The sequence below is a fragment of the Nanorana parkeri genome, unplaced genomic scaffold, assembly GCF_000935625.1.
Source record: "Nanorana parkeri isolate BGI_ZX_2015 unplaced genomic scaffold, ASM93562v1 scaffold225, whole genome shotgun sequence".
In the NCBI taxonomy this organism is placed as follows: Eukaryota; Metazoa; Chordata; class Amphibia; order Anura; family Dicroglossidae; genus Nanorana; species Nanorana parkeri.
In genome coordinates this window covers 275,603-293,916 of record NW_017306493.1, presented here as the reverse complement: position 1 = coordinate 293,916, position 18,314 = coordinate 275,603, and the positions used below count along the sequence as shown (strand labels likewise).

General features: G+C 41.7%; 1 protein-coding gene across 1 annotated transcript; it reads right to left on the bottom strand.

Annotated features, from left to right (window-relative positions):
- Nucleotides 1-1,373: 1,373 nt before the first annotated feature.
- On the bottom strand, nt 1,374-17,956 carry OXA1L (OXA1L, mitochondrial inner membrane protein). Its single transcript, XM_018556111.1, has 10 exons — nt 17,843-17,956; nt 13,801-13,914; nt 11,210-11,423; nt 10,977-11,120; nt 9,914-9,999; nt 6,481-6,645; nt 6,243-6,347; nt 4,782-4,944; nt 2,817-2,897; nt 1,374-1,918 (listed from the first exon to the last, which is right to left on the bottom strand). The coding sequence occupies exons 1-10, from the start codon at nt 17,933-17,935 to the stop codon at nt 1,812-1,814; spliced, it is 1,272 nt and encodes a 423-aa protein (XP_018411613.1). The 5' UTR covers nt 17,936-17,956; the 3' UTR covers nt 1,374-1,811.
- Nucleotides 17,957-18,314: the final 358 nt, after the last annotated feature.

The following is an 18,314-nucleotide window of genomic DNA, read 5'->3' as shown; positions in this document are numbered from 1 at the left end:
AAGGCCCCATTCACACTGCGCGATTCGCATTTTGCGCGATGTCGTGCGATATGGCGCAAATGCTTGCATTGAGCAAGCTAGAATCGCGCCAAAATCCGCTCCAAAAAGGGTCCTGCTGTAGCGACGCACGACCCGCGACAGCAGGACCCTTTGCCCCATTGGAGAGCGATATCGCGCTGTAAATAGCCGCGATATCGCGGGAATTACCGCGCGATAAATCGCTCAGTGTGAACGGGGCCTAAAGGGGACTTCAGGGACAGGGTTCCACCCGGCACCATGACCCCTGGACCTTTACAGAAACCTGCAGAGTCCAGTGCCAAAAACATTACAGATCGGCCCCCGCTTTTGAGACAATGGCGAGGATCACCAAATTTGGAAAGCTGAAAAATCAGCCTCTTTGGCTCTGCTCAGAGAGACAGCAGCAAAACCCCTTGTATCTGAATACTTGATGTTTGACATTGTGCAAGAAACAGGAAACAACCTACAGTATGCTTCAATGTGATCTGTGGTTTAGTTCTTCTACGTCTAAAAGAAACTGATGCAAGTGCCAAATTATACAAGTGATAACAGTATGATAAACTGTATGACAGCAAAACTGTAGAGCAGTAGATACTGTAAACAAGCTGAAAGTATTTAGGTCTAACTTGTTTCATAGGTGGATTTGCAGTTCATGGCAGTAATCAGCTGCTTTTCTATCTTGTTTCTCTCTGAGTTCATAGCAACTTGCCCTAAGCTTTAGGACATTATCTGAAGGCGTGACTGGCCGATATGATCTCAGAGTACAAGGTACATGGACCTTTACAAGCTGTAAAGTCCTCTATTAGCAGTATAATTTATATTGTTACAAACACATATTTACAAAGAAGCAAATTAGATAATATATATTTATTCTTTTTTTTCTCTGAAAATTTTACATATACCTAGTTAAAAGAACACAGTGAACATAAAGCTATAGATATTTACACATATATAAGCCTCATGTCTAGGACTCAAGACGTATCTGTACACCTTATGATGATCTAGTTACATATCAAATCCTCTGAAAATTATAAGTATCAGAACCATTACGTATCTCTTAACACCCAAGACAGACCAAGCTAATAGTTAATGGGTTCAAACTAACCATCAGGACAGAAAATGTTTCTCGAGCGAAATTCTAACAGTGAATGTGGTTCCATTTATATCAACATTAAACGCAAAAATTTCGAATGACCTTCATCAGGTCTCGGACAGCATTTTTAAATGTTCTGAAGAGATTTTTCATACAAATGTTCATACAAAATTCCAACCATGCATACCTAGGTTAAGCAAGGGAGTGGGATGTCCATACACACACCCAAATCCACATGCACACAGTAGAAGGAGCCAGAAGGTAAAAACAGAAAAAGCACATTATTTTATTTAGTCATGGTTGTGATATTTTATACAGAATGTTTTTGAGTTTGTGTAGTATTTGTTGTAGTGGTAGTATAGAAAAAGAACGCTATACTACCTGTCTCTTTGAATATTTTAACCATGGAGACTAGTATCAGCTTATCTTTCACTTGTATTGGTTTGATTTAACAAACGCACACTGAAACAAAAAAGGTACACTAGTGTTCTTTAGATCCAAGAACTAGATTTATCACACTGTTTCTTAAAGGTAACATAAGTATTGTCATTTACATAAATACAATATGTACCAAAGAGAATCCACCCATCTCATTCTTGGTCATTTCAGCCCAATTAAGAATTTTTTGATGAGCAAACATTGTACTGGATGGGGCTGGCAGGGTTTGATAAGATCATGAGCTAGAAGCAAGAGGAAGTTTCTATCCAATTGTGTCCTGCCAAGGTTTGTCTTTTTGTTTCTTTGGAGAAACTGGTATTTTCTCTCTTTGCTGCAAAGGATTCTGGGAAAATGTCTGTCTCAATGGACCTGTAAGATAAGCAGAAAGTTGCGTCAATAAATACACGTTATCTGCCCTACATTAGACTGACTTATTGAGCACTTAAAGTAGCTATAGTAAGCACAAAGCTTCAGGTCAGAAATATAACCTCTGTATCTAGAAATTCACTGTGTATGTTACAAGCAGAGGAACTCGGTTGCCTAAAGCAGCTGTGGGGCTGACCACATCAGCTACATAGAGGTCATATCTGAATTGTAGCATTTTGCAAACGTAATAGGAAAAAAAATATACACCAAGATTTTATTTTTGCAAATTCAGGGAACTGAACCCAGCGACTGACTGCAATATGAAATACTTCTTCTTTTGTGCAAGTCAAAATTGTAAACCCATATTTGTTAAAGCAGAAATCTGGGCAGGACAACTTAAGGTAACTAAAAAAACAAAACTGTACCCGGAGTTGAACAATAACTAGTTCTGACAACAGCAATTAAAACCAAGTAGTTTGTATGATTTTATACATTATTACACACCCTTTAGGATATACTGGGGCTGCCATTTCTTTTGACCTAAAGCAGTCAGTGGTCTAATGCAGATTAGGAAGTTAAGGATGAAGTCAGCACTCCAGATCTGCATACTTGTCCACTGAACACACACGACAGCCACACAACTTGCATTTTTAGGAGAGGTTAGCAATGCCAGTCTCTATCCTCTCGCTACAGGTTTCCTATTAGGTTCTTGGGTTTCCGGGTCTGCAAACTAATTTAAAACACTGCACCCTTTTGTGGGAAATGATACAAGTACTGGAATCCACAAATCAGAGGAGAAACACAGCAAGGGCAAAACTGAAATGAGTTTTAAGCGTTCAAAATAAATGAGCTTTTTTTTTTTTCTTTCTTCAATTCACATGTGAACTGTACAATTGCTAACCTTTTGCTGCAATATCCAGGTGGTGTTTTATTCTGCGTTCTCTGTCCTCTAACTGCTGAGCCAGTTGTGCATTTTTCCAACCTGCAGAGCAATGGATTGATAAGTGTGCTGTAGTAATGGAAATTCACATAGCAAACAAACTACAGTCATACTAACTCCAACAAAATATCATGCTCACGCTACACAAATACTGTATAAACTAACATGCTGACCCAAGTCAAAATGTATGTAAAGCCAAAACATTTTCTCCGTTATGGATAGTAGAGAATATTAAATCCACTGTCGGTTTATTGTTGGGACTGGGAGATGGGGGAAATCTCCCCAACAGGAGAAAAGTAGCAAAAATAAACCATGATGTGCGAAGAAATTTCTATTTAGAGAGGGGAAACTGCTCATTTAGACAGTTGTTAGCGGAATAGCTGTTCACATTGGAAGAATTACGCTCACCTTTTGTTCCCAAGACAACTCAAACATTTTGGATCTCCTCTCACTTTCTGTACCGTAGACCATAGTCACCAGGACAAATAGTGAAGTTGAGTATGTGCAGCTCGGACACAGACAGCAATAAATATCAGAAACCCTATCCCTAACCTAGTCTATTCAAAAGCTGAAAACAAAATAATTCATTACATACACTTTAAAATGATGGTGGTCTTTGAACATACCAAATTAATATTCCTATAGGGTTTATAAAGAGACCTTGCGTTTTTTGCTTTGAGTTTTAAACGCACACCATGGAGATACAGTGTTCTGTAAACCTGCATATAATACATGCCCCAACTTTGCTTAACCTAGCTATACACAGCTCATTTTCTCTCAGTAAACCTGTAGGCTGACAGAGAAGATCAGCCGATTGCACCATCCATTTTAAACCGCAAGGTAGATAGCATTTCCATTGCCAGTTACTGTATTCAGACAGCTACTGCATCCATGGCTGCCTGAATACAGTGGTGCATCTAATAGGATGCAGTCACTGTTTGGTTGACAATTTTCTGTCTAGAACCATCTATTTTTAATTCGGCTTTTGTCAAGCCTGGTGGTGCTTGCTGGGCCACTCATGGCTCAAATTTTGGCAGATTTAGCAGGAATCGGCCAAAATTTTAGACGCTTAGAGTTAGATTTATTTAGGGCTGCTTCATTCATGGGGCATAGAAGACAAGGTTTGCAAATGCTGGCTTTCCCAATGTCTGACTGACCCTAGCAATTTCTGTTTATGTTCTTCTTACTATCCATACTTGTGCCGTCTAAGTATGTTTTTATTTTGCTTTCAATTGTCTATGAAAAAATATTACTCTAGTCAATGGTGGCTTTCCTCCAGGTGAAAGAGTGTATTAAAATTGCCCTGCACTTAGTGACATAGTATCAGTAAATATTTAGAACTGTGACTGGATTGCTATATCATTGAGAGGCATGGTTTTTGCAGGTTGCCTGTAATCACTGCTTGTCTTCTCCCTCATGTAATCTAATTCCAATTGCTTATGCCCTGCTATCCCTCAAACACGCCTTCTGTTGTATCCTACATTCCTATGTGTACGCATTACTCTACTCTAATCTACTGCCCTCTTAATGTGCCTTAATGGGGATTCAACATCATCCCTGAAATCCGCATCTTTTCTAAAGTTGACTGTATAGAAAACCCCCTGTTAATGAATCCAGGATATAAGGAACTATTGACAACTCTAGGACACAGTGACACAGAGCAGCACCCGGTGAGGAGAGAAACTAAGGATGCACTGCAATTTTGGGCAAAAGATGGCTTTTAGAATTTTACCAAAAGTGCCATTTTTGGCGGACGAAATTTGGGTGCATCTCTAATAAATAGTTAGGCTGCATTCATTGCTGATGTCTGGCCTGGATGGTTTCATCCCATTGTGCGCAAAAAGGATTAGGTGAAAAGCAGCATTTATTAGATTTAAAAATACATGAATCCTGTCAAATTCAAAACATAAAAAGTGCCATAAATACCAGTTTGAAAACTCTTCACTAAGCCCTCCTGCTTTGGCAGTACTGATGGGTCATGCTGGACAGGTTTTTGGATTTTCAGTTTTTCTCGAACAGCTGGTACCTTCAAGAAGGCCACTTGGGCTATAGAGAAGAAGTTTGAGGTAACCCAATAGGTGAACACGGCCTGAAACAAAAAGGTGTAACAATGATCATGCCATAATACCACAAATTAAAGCTTACAGAACAAGTCAGGGAAAAATCAAAAACTTGCCCTTGCAGTGAGGCTATTCCTGCACTGCAAGGGTTAAGTGCTAGGTTTTGTCTAGAAGACTCAAAGCTGTTTTACTTACCGACTCCTGCTCCCACGGTGGCCATCAGGAATGTCCTTTGGTGTCCTCATGTCTAATAGAGGGCAATAGAGATGCACAAGATGTGATGTGTGGTCCTTCGATCACCAGAGGGAAGGGGAGAAGAAGCTGAAGAGACTGGTCTAGCAGTCTGGAAGGAGCTGCAGGGACCGAAGATGAGGTGAGTAAAACAGCTTTGAGTTCCGAAATAAGCACTTAACCCTTGCAGTGCAGGGCTAGCCCCACTGCAAGAGTTAAGTTCGTTTGCCTGGAGTTCTTCTTTAAAGTGACTCAGTCCCTTAAAAAAATGTTCCCTATAAAAGAAAAAAAGTATATACTGCACTTAGCTCTCCTGCTGCTGGCAGTGTTGTATGTACTGCTCGGTTGTAAAGAAATCCCTTGCTAAAGTGTCTTTTGAAACCAATACGTCTTTAGGCTCTAGCCCTTATTGGTCTTTTCATACTTTTTGACTGTCCTGAGAAATGTTGTCATATTTCTCCACTCTTATTGATTGCGAAGATGTTGTTAGACTATGTTATATATTTGATATAGACCTGAAGGGCACATTTAGACTATAGCATTGCTAAGATGCACGATAACGTGCGTTTAATGCACACTATCGCACCAGACGTTACTGGGCCCTCGGTGCGTTTTGTTGCCATTCATTTGAATGACATCCTAATGCGCCTCCCGGCTGCCATGAGTACCACAATACCGTGTTGCGGTGAAAAAAAGTAGTGCATGTGTACATTATAAGACAACACTGATCTGCTGTGTCCTCACTTACCTCCATATCACTTATCTGTCCTGTTGTGACGTAGAGGGTCAATGAGGTAAAAAATAAAAATAAAATTACAGTAAAGAAAAGGACGACCAGCAATGTGGTGGATAGATATAGTCAGAAAGATCTCTATGACTAAGCCTGTGATTGGGTGAAACGCATCAGTGGTGGAGGAGCGGTGCTTCTTTTAAGTGTTCTTCTTGTACGCTGACGTAAAGACTTAAGACCCAAAAAGGAAACAGATCACTCTAGAGAAACTATCCATGTGGTTGCCAGGAATCTACATTAGCTTGATGGCATTTAACAATAATAATAATTTGGTAAGAATGATAATGTTGAGGCAAGATTACTTACTGTAGGGAAGTTTATGGTAAGAGGCAAAATTATCAACGGCATTACACGGAAAACAGTCTTCATGACCTTGAGGTTGGGATTGCTAACACCAGACTCTGCTCCCAGCTAGAAAAAAAAATATTTTATAAGGCCCAGATAGGAAAATGCATGCAAAATATGCAGACATGAAGAGAACAGCAGAGAACACTGGAGACTGTCAAAATGGATGGATGTTTAAAAAAAAAGCAAGAAAAGTTACCTCTAGAACAGCCCACATGCTGCTTGTTACAATTAGTGGCAGCACATAGTAAGGGTCAGCTGCAGCCAGGTCTGAAAACCACCATAGGCCACCAGTTTGCAAGCTGGGCACGGGGAGGTATGCCATCTGTCTCAGTGCCACAAAGAATGAGATGAATATTGGAGCCTAGAAAAGACAGGAAAATAAATGACATTTATTACATAGTCTATGAAAATGTTAATATGTATTATGCAGAAAGACAACCAATGTAGTACATACAGAGATGACAACAAAATAAAGCTTACTTCATACTGTAAGTTCTACTGTGAAAGCGCATAATTAGTGAATATTGAATACAGAAAACAGTCTTAAAGTGTACGTATAGCCATTTTTTTGGGTTTGAATAGAACATGGTATGGTTGAAACGCCTGTCAGTTTTTGCTGCCTATGTCCTGTATGGGAGATTTCCCTTCACTTTCTGTCCTATAGATGCAATCTCAGAAATGTGGACAGTTATCATGGGAACAAGTGTCCCAGTTGGAAGATCTACCCTCACCTTCTATTCCAGTGGCAACTGTACAATTTTGGATTGTCATTACTTTCTGTCCAGGTGACAATGGTCTTCAGAACAAATTGAGAGAGTGATGCAACAAAAACCACTCGACAGGGATACTCTATTTAAACTAAAGGAAAACATTTTGGCTATACATGCACTTTGAGTTTTTAGCTGTCAAACTATATAAAAACGCATGAGACAGATGTATTTATATATTGACCAGAAACCAAGAAGTATAATTAAAGTCAAACAAAAGAACACACAGCAAAAAGGGTTTAAATTTTTTTTTTTTTTTTTTAAAGTCAAAGTCAGAGGTCCAAAGACCTCTCCTACAATCCCTGAGCTCCATCTGCTGCAGTAATACAGATGAATGACTACCATGGGACATGCCAGCACTGTAAAAATAGGGATAAAAGAAGGGGTAGGATATGCCATTTCTCCTATAGAAGGAAAACCGACCCCACAAAGGGATCCGCCCCACAATTATCTCCCTCTCTGTCTCCTCTCTCTTTTCCCAGTAGAACACATCATCAAATGATGGTACTCTCTGCCCTCCACAACCAGTTTTCACTCCGCTTCCTTTATGCCCACCTCACCTGTCCACAACAAACTGGCAATCTCCCTCCTCTATGCCTGTTGTCCCAGTAGCCTATGCTCAGCTCCCTACACAATCAGTTTACATTATGCCCCGCACAAACAGTTGTAGTGAGATGGTGCGCTTTACCAAATACCATGTCACCAGCTAAAATATTGTCTGACCAGGCAGTAATGTACATCAGTGTTATAAATCACTCAGGGGCCAAAAGACATTCAGCTTAAATTAACCCATTCAAAAACAAGAACACATTTGCTATTGCTGCTAAAGTGGAACTCCGAGCAAGCAATCTAGAAACAAATTAAATACATCCAGTGTATGTTAGCTGATATAGCTGCCAAAGGATCTGTAATTCTGTTCAGCCAGTGGCGAGATCCTCTATGCCAATTATAATAAGTGCACAAAATATAAATCCCCTCATTTACAAATTCATATCATAACAATTACAATCAGAAAAACAACATATGTGCTTATTCTTATATCGCATAAAGTGCAATAAAGCAAGATCTCCATATAACACCCAAAAGTCTAGTATTGCATCAATCAGTGACCAACTTCAAATAATGCAATCCATGTATCAAAGCTCATGCTCCACCTCAAGTAGGAATACTCCTCGCCTTTTGTTTTGGCCCTATCTGGCTAGGACTAGGTCAAAAGAACCTGCCTGTTGTGAAACACTTAAAGTTTCTTCACTTACTCATCCCCAATTCAGCAGTGTATCGCTCTCCCATGTAACCCAACTCCAAGGTTCATAAGTAGTGTACTATACGTAGTTTAGCTCCAAGAGAACGATCAAAACCATTGTATGACTCGTATTAAAAAGTACTTTATTAAAAAATGATCTAAAACACTCACATTTAAAAGTGCATTTGACCATGCACACAGTAACCAGCATTTTATATTGTATTCCCTTTAATATAATTAGCATGACGTATTTAAATAAGCGCTGTGCTATGCTGATTGTTTATAAGTATGTACTACTTTACATGTGGGCAGGTTTAATAGGTGGATCATTTTATATAATCATATTTGTTAGTTAGCAGGAAAGTGCAGAAGATTTCATATAATATAAAGTCACGAGATCCTGGGATCCCCGTTAGCAGCATAGCCAGGCCCACAACCTCCACTGCAGCAGCATAATTTGTTCTCTTGAAACCTCTAGCCCACTGAATAGGCAGGGAAGGAGCCTCAGCAGACAGATAAGTCATCAGCTATCACTATAATTTCTCTTTTCGTCAGCATATTCCTTTTCAGGATAGTTGCTCACCAATTAGTAAGAAGTGGATAAGGAAGGGTGTCAGTTTTTAGAGCTCTATTCTGATATTATATTCTGTTATTTTTAAATATCATAGAATTGGTCACTCACATTACAGAAGTCATTGTACAGTGTGTGTTTCAATCCCCATAGTGCATCCCTCTGGAGACAATTTTAGTGTCTTTCAGTAGCAACTAAATCAGATTTTCACAACAGATGTGTCTTATAATAGCGCACAAAGAAAGGAAGTGTGTGGACAACAGACCAACATGACTCCTGCTTTAGGGTCCGATGACAAGGGTAGTCAGAGGTTATATGATTAACTTCTGAAAGTCTAACCTGACCAAAAAGGAACGGGAAAGTACTAAGGAGGTGGGTCAGGAAGAAGCAATACCTTGGCTAGGCATGTCAGAGAAGGAGGTGGAAAATATATCTAAATTCTAATTTTAATATTTAAAAGTGGACCTTCACCTTTCCCACTCACTTGCTGTCATCTCACCCCTATACCCCCCCCAATCTCTCTCAGAATTGGACTTTTTTGCATTATGTTTTCCAGGGAGAACTCCTGCACTTGCTGGAATTACGTAGTTCATTGGCCCCAGCCTCTTGGAAAACCCACATCACACATCCTGGGAAGACTAGAGCTAGTCTACTGCACATGTGCCATGGAGCATCATCAGAGAGCCAGCTGTCTCTTTCTGGTTCTGGCATGTGGTCCCCTGATGACACAGAACATGAACTTCATCAGGGGTCGATTGCAAGAACCCAGAGGATACAGCCGACTCCCAATGATGTTAGAGAAAATGTTGGCGGCACGGGACCGGGTGTAAAGCAGCGGAGCGCAGAATCCCTGGTGGTGGGATAGTTTCTTTTTAAAATCCTGCACAGTTGATATACACGGATTATACATCTGGTCTCATGTTCCCTAGAGACAACAAAGCAGTGCTTTCCAGGTATGAGGGCTTTCCATTAAAGTGGACAGTGACACTATAAATTGTAAAAAAACTGCATTACAGTTAGCAAAAATGTTACCGTACAGTCCTCGCACCTGCACAAGGGGAACCAGAAAGCCACGGAGTGGATTGACATTATGTTTCTTCTGATATAATGAAAGGTCTGAATAAGCCTTGGAAACTAAGCGGGCAGAGAAAAAAAGTTACATTAGACTTCATAGAAGTTCGAAACCCTAACTGGATGACATTTAGATTGCTAAAGATCTGTGTATGGAACAGCTGCCTATTTTTAAATACATTGATTTCACTTTTTTTATCCCACTTTTTTTTTGCATCTCAGTGCTGATCTCCTCCTGCCACTTCCTGTTTACATGCACTCGATCCAGACACGTCTGCTTGTCATTGTTTAGGATCAACTTCCTGATGGTGACAATGATGGGCCATGTCTGCACAATGTGTGTGGACACAGCTGCTTGTAGTCTCCACCATAGGTGGATGTCACAGGATGTACACTAGGAGGCAGTTGTTACCTATTAACAGGAAGTGTCTTTATGATAGGATCACCAGGTAATCGTTTCATGAAAGCTGCATATACAAACATATATCACTTATATAAAACTTTTATAATAACATTAATAAGTAAAAGCCTACATGAGTTTTTGGTTATTTATTTAGATAAACTTTAAGAAAACCTACAAAATAAATTAAGAATTCTAATAACTGTCCAATATGAAAACAATACAAGTAATGGGAGCACTCACAATTCTCTTCTTTGTGAATGATGGTCCCATATGCCAACATATTTTTATTTTATTGGGCTTTATGCTGCTTGAGTAAGTAGGAATGAAACACTTCCCCAGGCCATCTCCTAGGTTTGAGGGTCAGGCTAACCCCCAGACTTCTCCAGTCACGCAACGCTTGGAACTGAAAAGCCCTCTTTAACCAAAGTATCAGATTATAAGGCCAATGAGGGTAAGTTCACAGCAGCCACTGTGGCAAAATTACGCATTCTTGCTTCAGATAGTTCATAAGGCTAACTGTTCCATCAAAGCATAACTTCACAGTGACAGATGATGGCATAAAAGGTCCAGAATGATCATTTCAGCCATAAGTTTATCTCTACATGAGAGCGCTAATAGCAAATGGTGCAAAACTTACATTCAAATTTGTTCCCTGACTGCTTGGCTTCATTCATGCGAGTTGTCAATGCACTGATCTGGGGCATATGATTATTAAGTTTGGCCGCTTCTCTCTGTCCTTTGACTATTAGTGGAAAAACCATAACACGTGCAAGTATTGTTCCTGTAGGAGAGACATAAGAAATACGTCATAAAAAACATAAAAGAAACCATTTTCATACAATTGTTAGCTTAATACTGTTAAGGTCTTACCTGTCACAATTGCACCCCACCAGGGGAGACCAATATCCATATGTAAAAAAGTCAGAAATTGTTGTATAAGGCCAACTGGACTGTAACCTCCAAGTCCCAATTCAGTCAAACTCTGTTCCACCTGACCAATCGTCTCTACAACTGTGGGGGCCAATTCAGAGACTGGGGGAGGAAGCACGCCTTCAGGAATAAAACTAGAATGTGGTAATGGTGCCTCTGAGACAAATGGGGCGGTTAGAACCTAGAACAACAATGTAGTAAAGGATAATGACAAAGTATAAACAGGTAACAGGTTGGATACATTGCATCAATGCAGAATAAAAGAAGTTTTTAAAACCAAGTTTAAACCACTTTTCTGTCATGAGATCGGGCTGTAAAGGAGAACTATGAGGTGAGTGAAAAATCACTCATCCTCATAGTTCCAGCCGACCTGTGACAATGAAACTGTCACAGGTCGGCTCAATAGATCGGGAAGTGAGCGAACACACTGTCAGTCACGGCTCCCTGCAGGGATCCCCCCCCTCCCCACCAGCGCTGACTGGAGGAACGGACGGAGGAGGGGGCGGGCACAGCTGGCTCTGCCTCTAGATAGGCAGAGCCAGCTGTCACTCACGCAGCTGGGTGGATCTCCACAGTAATGTCGGGATCCGTCCTGGCTGTGGCGGTCTCAGTATACCGCGAGCTGTAGCTCGCGATTTACTGAGCTTTGGGTCACGGGCGGACGCTAGTATATGTCCTCCCGTGACCCTTAAGAGAACTATGGGGAAAAAGACTTACCCCATAGTTCTCTTTTAAAACACATATTCCACTTATTGTGAAATAATTAAAATGTATAAAATGGACTGATGTTGCAAAAAGAAAAAAAATTGCATTTATTAATTTCTTGCATTTGATCCTGCAAAGCATTGCAACTGCAATTATTGTTTCGTAGGTAAAAAGCACAAGCTCCTGCAGACTATTACCCCAGCCAGGCATGGATCTTCTGTTATGGAGCTGGAGGAAGCAGATGGGACTTGTAGTTTTTCTATTCATCCGTGAATGTATGACGTAGCTGTGTGGGCGAATGCACAACTGCACCAAATAAAAAAATATACAGAATGCTGCATGCAGAACCACCCTGCAATTCTTGTAAGGTGTGTGTTTGTGTGGTCTATGGAATGGCACCATGTTTCATGTTACACCATAAATACATGAAACATGGTATGAAAGGTGAAACTAGCTTTTAATATTTTATGCGTTATTGAACCTAAACAAGTGTAGAGATAAGGATTTTTCTCCAAATGTTATTTTCTGAACCAATGACTGAGGCCAGATACCTAACATGTTCAGTAGGTCAGCGATGGAAGTTCCCATATTTCTCAAATGTACTTTTATTCACTCAAGTTATCCAAGTAGGATGAGTGCTGGGAGACTGGGGATCTCCTCTGCAGTAGGTGAACCTGGAAGTGCTCAGCTCTGAGCAATTCCATGTTCACAGCTGTAAAATGCTGGCCAGCAGCAGCTGTGTAGACAGCCTATCAGGGAGTGCCGGTCCATGAACTGCATGGGAGCATTGCAGGAGAGACGTTAGGGGTTCAAATAGACATACAGAAACATTGAATGCCGAACAAATATTAGTTATTCCTAAGCACATCAAAGAGAAGTGCTTCTCATTGGTCAGTGTGGTCAGGCGACTGTGCTGACCAATGAGTGCTTGCCATTTGTGAGGGTAATCTGAAATATTGAGAAAAGGGCTACAGTGCTGTGTACGATATACAGATCGTGCACTGGCAGCCACAGAGGGGAATGACTGTTTGCTGAATGGGAAGACTAGTGTGCGGGCGGTGGGACAGAAGTGGGCAAATTGGTGTGGGGAAATTCCATTTTCTCAAATTCACCTGGGAAAGTGTAATTACCCTTCAGAGAGATATCACATTGGAAATAGGTATGCAATTCAAAATGTACTGCATATGTCGTTGTATTATTTTAGCCTGACATATACTTTAAACACTTATACATATAGGCTTCAGTTTGTGAAACAGCAAAGTGTACACCAAGCTTTTAGAGAGTATTTCAAATCCTTCATCAAGATTTGAGCAGCTTTGTTGAAGCCTTTAAAGCAAACATCAGTTCCAATCTGGGGATGGACGACATATACACTGAGGGAAATTTATCAAAACTGGAGCAGATGCCCAGGGCAACCAATCAGCTTCTCTCTTCAGTATGTTCAGTTAAGATTTGAAAATGAGAGAGAAGCCGATTAGTTGCCATGCACATTTGCTTCAGATTTTGTTAAATTCCCCTCTTAGGCCTCATTCACATGTGCTTTTAATGCTCACATGTGGAAAAAGCTGCAGATTTTTGTGCCTAGAATAACAGGTGGTTCCAGACAGCTGCTGCCATGAAGCAATGGCAGGCTGACAGGAGCCGCTATTCGCATGTATTCGCACATGCAGTGATTGCCTGTGGCTATGGACAGTTCACTGGAACGGGACACAATCAACAAGCTGCAGGCAGGCTTCAGTCAGCTGAAGCCTCCTTATAGCTTGTTTAAAGTTTCCCAGAACATCTGTATGATACATTTTTCGTTATGGACACCATGAAGAGCTCACCTGGTTGGCAGCTGCAGTCGCTGCACTTTGGTAGCGAACATTTAATAAAAGAAATTGCCGTGTCCCAGGGGCCAGGGCCCTGTGTAAACGCAATGAACGTGGACATCTGTGATACTGAAAAACAAAACATTTGGTCAAATGTATATTGTCCCAATACAGTACAAGTCATCATTTATTTTTTAAAGGTGCTTAATGGAAACATGTCAGACAAATCGGAGATTTGAAAGTCCTGAACATTAACATTTAGCACAACTAATGCGGCTGCCCTATAAGACATTACATTAAAGCTGAACTCCAGCCGTACCTTTTTGTACCCACGCTTGTAGCAATTCCTTTCCTATGTTAAAACTGACTACTTTCAATCTCCTATAAACTTGCATCTCCACAATAGAACGCTTTGAACCTGCAGCAGCTATCTTAAAAGGAGAACTATGAGGTGAGTGCTTTTCTAGCCGACCTGTGACAATGAGACTGTCACAGGTCGGCTCAGTAGATCGGGAGGTGAGCGAACACATACCGGCGTTCGCTCACCTCTCGATCCTGTCACAGCTCTCTGCCGTGACAGGGGAGGGGCTGGATTCCCCCCTCTCCGCCAGCCCTTACTGGCGGATCGGATGGGGGAGGGTACAGCTGGCTCTGCCTCTAGTAAGGCAGAGCCGGCTGTCACTAACGCAGCTGGGCGGATCCAGACATAATTGTCGGGATCCGCTTTAGCTGTGGCGTCTCAGTATACCGCGAGCAGTAGCTCGCCGTATACTGTGGCGTCTCAGTATACCGCCAGCTGTAGCTCGCGGTATACTGAGCTTAGGGTGACGGGAGGACGCTAGTTTGTGTCCTCCCGTTACCCTAAGGAGAACTATGGGGAAAAGCCCTAACCCAAAAGTTCTCCTTTAGGCCCACCATTACTTCCTGTCTGAAAAACCGCCATAGTTTACCAATCACTTCTCCCCCGATTTGTACCCGTTTGCTCTCCTACAACTATTAGTTTTCTCTGCCATCAATCATTTTGTTCCTGAACCTTATATGCAAGAACACATCCCCAGCATTCCTTTATATGTGTCAGCAACCAGTTACGGGTCAGCACAGATAAAGTTTGCAGCACCCAGGGTCCAACAGAGAGAAGCAACATCTGAAGCAGGGAAGGGCATTTCTGAATCGCCTGGCGCCCAGGAAATGCAGTTCTGGGTGCCAGGGAGAACTGCCGCTTGTTTTGTAAACGTGATCTGGGCGGCTGTACAGCTGCCTAGACCACTTGTAGCAGCCTGCTTGTTCACTACCCCCCTCCCCACCATGGTTTTTGGGGTCTTCTATGGGACCTGGAACCATGGCAAATGAGTTCAGGATGGAGAGTGGGGAGCAGACTGGAGAACGTCCATTTTCTGATCTACTCTATGTGATCAGTGAGACAGGAGCGCTGTACTCTGTGCTGCAAGGAGATTAAGCACAAAGCTGTGCTCGACTGTCTGCATTGAAGGGCAGGCTCCATAAAGAGAACCTGTCACCTCCAAACGTTATCACGTAAGGGCATTTTCAGACCGTGTGATAACAATAAAAGTAAAAAAAAAAAAAAAAAAAGATCAAAAAGTTTAAACAAAAAAACGCATTTACTGCAACTGTCATTACGTATACACATAATGATGTCACATGCACTTCGGTTGTGGACACCAGGCAAAGGGAGGGACGTTCATCTGACGGGATAAGGTATGATGCTCGGTCCCCTCCTTTCTTGTGCAGCTGTTGGGCTCTTGGTCCATGACTGAGTGCAGGACTTTTCAGAGTCGGGCACTCGGTCATGGTGTCAGTTATTTTGGTGTTACCCCCTCTGATGGAGTGAATCGTTGCGGGCCGCACCCCCCTTGTGATGCCACTGAGTAGGGCATTGTATGTGTGTGAGGTGAGTGCTGCCCCATTCCAATGTATGACACACATTGTGGTAGCCGGGCAGCAATGCTCTCTATCACTACCAATGTGCATTAAAAGCCAAGTTCACTTTCCCAAGTAATTTGGGAAAATTGAATTACCCGCTCAAATCTGGCCCCCTCCCCCTCTGCTGGTACAGGTGTACTATCTGTACTCCATACAGTCGTCCTGCACAATGGATTTAGAATTTCATTCAAATTGCGAGCACTCATTGGCCAGTGCAGACACCTGACCGTACTGGCCAATGAGAAGTGCTTCTTAGTATTGTTAAATACAGTTTTGGTTAAAATTATTATCAGGACAAATAGATTGGCTCCTGCTTTAGTTTTTTTTTTTAACAATTCCACACCCCTGTAAAGGGATCTCAGGGATGTATTCTTTCACAAAGATCCAAAGAAAAGCACTGTGATATGGATAGGCGCCTGCTGGCCCATGTCCACCAAACTCGGAGCAAAAAGCAGCAGACAGACCAAGTGATGACATCATTGGGTCTCAAAACAGGTATTTCTGCAAAAACAAACATTTGTTGAAAACAGCATTCTAATCAGAGTAAGGGAGACAATGGAAGGTATTATGAGGGTAATCAAAACTGGAGCAGTTGCCAAAAGTAACCAGCTTCTCTCTTCAGTTTGTTCAATTAAACTTTGAAAATAAAAGAGAGATGTTGATTGGTTGCCATGGACAACTGCTCCAGATCCTGTCTGCTCTAGTTTTAATAAATCCCCCCTTATATGTGTACACTAAACTTCTACTTTAAAATTTCCCAAGATCTCAACCAAAATCACGGTCATTACAGAAGCCATCACTTAGATCAGGAGTAGCCAGCTGCGGTGCAACTACAAATCCCATGAGGCATTACAAGACTGACAGCCACAGGTATAACTTCCAGAGGCAGGTGCATCATGGGATTTGTAGTTTGACCAGAGCTGGAGGGCCAAAGTCTGGCTACCCCCAGCTTGGATCCAGTAGCAAGAAAATATATAGGCTGCCATGCCTGAAACTGCTGGCTATCATCATGATCCAACAGCTTCAATAATGTTGGAAATTGGAATAATTAACCCAAAACAAGCATACAGACATAATTCTGCTCTAGCTGGGAATATTGCATTCTGATAACTATGAGGTGAATATACTGTGTTTTTTAAAATACTTTAACATTTACAAGCAGAACAAGCTGTGCAGCAAAATGACGGACTGAAACAAATCATAAAACACTGACAAGGGTGCTTACAACGATTGGTTGATTGTATTTATACAAATAAAATAAGAAAAAAATAGCTGTAACTGCTTAAAAGTGTTAGCTGGAGTTGGGCTTGTTGTCTCATTATTTGCTGCTCTCAATTTCTTTGTCATTTAACACTGTATGTCCATCTAAAACTACTCTATGTAATGGGTGACAATGCTGATGTGCAACGTCACTGCAGTAAGATCAGCGTTGTCACCCTAATAAACGAAGTGAAAAAGTAGCAGATCTGCTGTGAATGCCAGCGATAGTTTACATAACATATGTCTTTTTTTAAATTTTGTTTAGAGTTCCACATTCCAGCCTACTTCACTTTGGTTCAATGATTCAGGAAACGTTTTGAAGCCAAAAACAGCCACTGGACTAAAATTTTCAGTAGGTCAGGAATGGCAGCCTACATGTTCCTCCAGTACAAATGTTGCTAACATTGTCAAAGCATCTCCAGGGACACAATGGGGGGAATTCATAAAACTGGAGCAGTTGTCCATAGTAACCAATCAGCTTCTCTCAGTTTTTCCATTAGGCTTTAAAAATGAAAGAGAGAAGCTGATTGGTTATTATGGGTAACTGCTCCAGACTCTGCTCCTTTTTTTTACGATTTGCTCCCAATGATTCTGAACTGACAAAGCCAGGCAAGGACATTTATTTCAAACATGAGGTTATCCTTGTAAACCTAAAGAGCATTTAGTAATATTATGACCTGCTAGCAGGATAGCAATGATACCTATGGATCTCTTCACATCTCTCCTCTGCAGAAACACAAATATCAGTGTGACCTCCATAGACATGCGTCTGCAGACAAGGACCGATCCTCTACGGGCCACAGCAAGCTTCCACACACCTTCTACCAGTACAATAATAAATTAACACTGTACTTACATGTCTCTCTGTCGCTTCAGTCAGCCTCCAGACTCCTCGTACTCTATGACCCAATACAAGCCGACATGCCGCTTCCACCCTGAGCGCCGCCATCTTCCCCCATACGTCATTGACGAGCGCCGCAGTCACAGACACGCATGCGCAGAATTGCAGTCGGTGTATTGGCCATGCGTAGTGACGCTCAGAGGGCAGTAGAGCTGGGGGCGGGGAGCTGAGTGCCTAATGACCTGTGTACACTGTTCTATGATCACGTATAGGTGCAGGTCAGCAATGCAGATATGATTCCGGTCTCTGTGCACATTGGAGTCTATGCCTATGGCTTGTTTGTGCACCACTAGTGCAATAATGTCAGTAGGCGCTGTGCTGTGTTAACCTGAATGGTACACCGTTTCCTGTCCAGGCCATATTGCAGTTTCAGAGCTGTGATAGTTTGACTGACAATTGTTCTGTCACGTGTCACTATCCAAATTAT

Excerpts from the sequence above, each read along its gene's own strand:
- OXA1L (XM_018556111.1), bottom strand. The coding sequence starts at position 17,935 with ATGGCGGCGCTCAGGGTGGAAGCGGCATGTCGGCTTGTATTGGGTCAT. Across the intron at positions 11,424-13,800 it reads CGACTGCAGCTGCCAACCAG|GCACCATTACCACATTCTAG; the intron begins GTGAGCTCTTCA and ends TTTGTCTCAGAG. Across the intron at positions 11,121-11,209 it reads GTGGGGTGCAATTGTGACAG|GAACAATACTTGCACGTGTT; the intron begins GTAAGACCTTAA and ends TCTCTCCTACAG.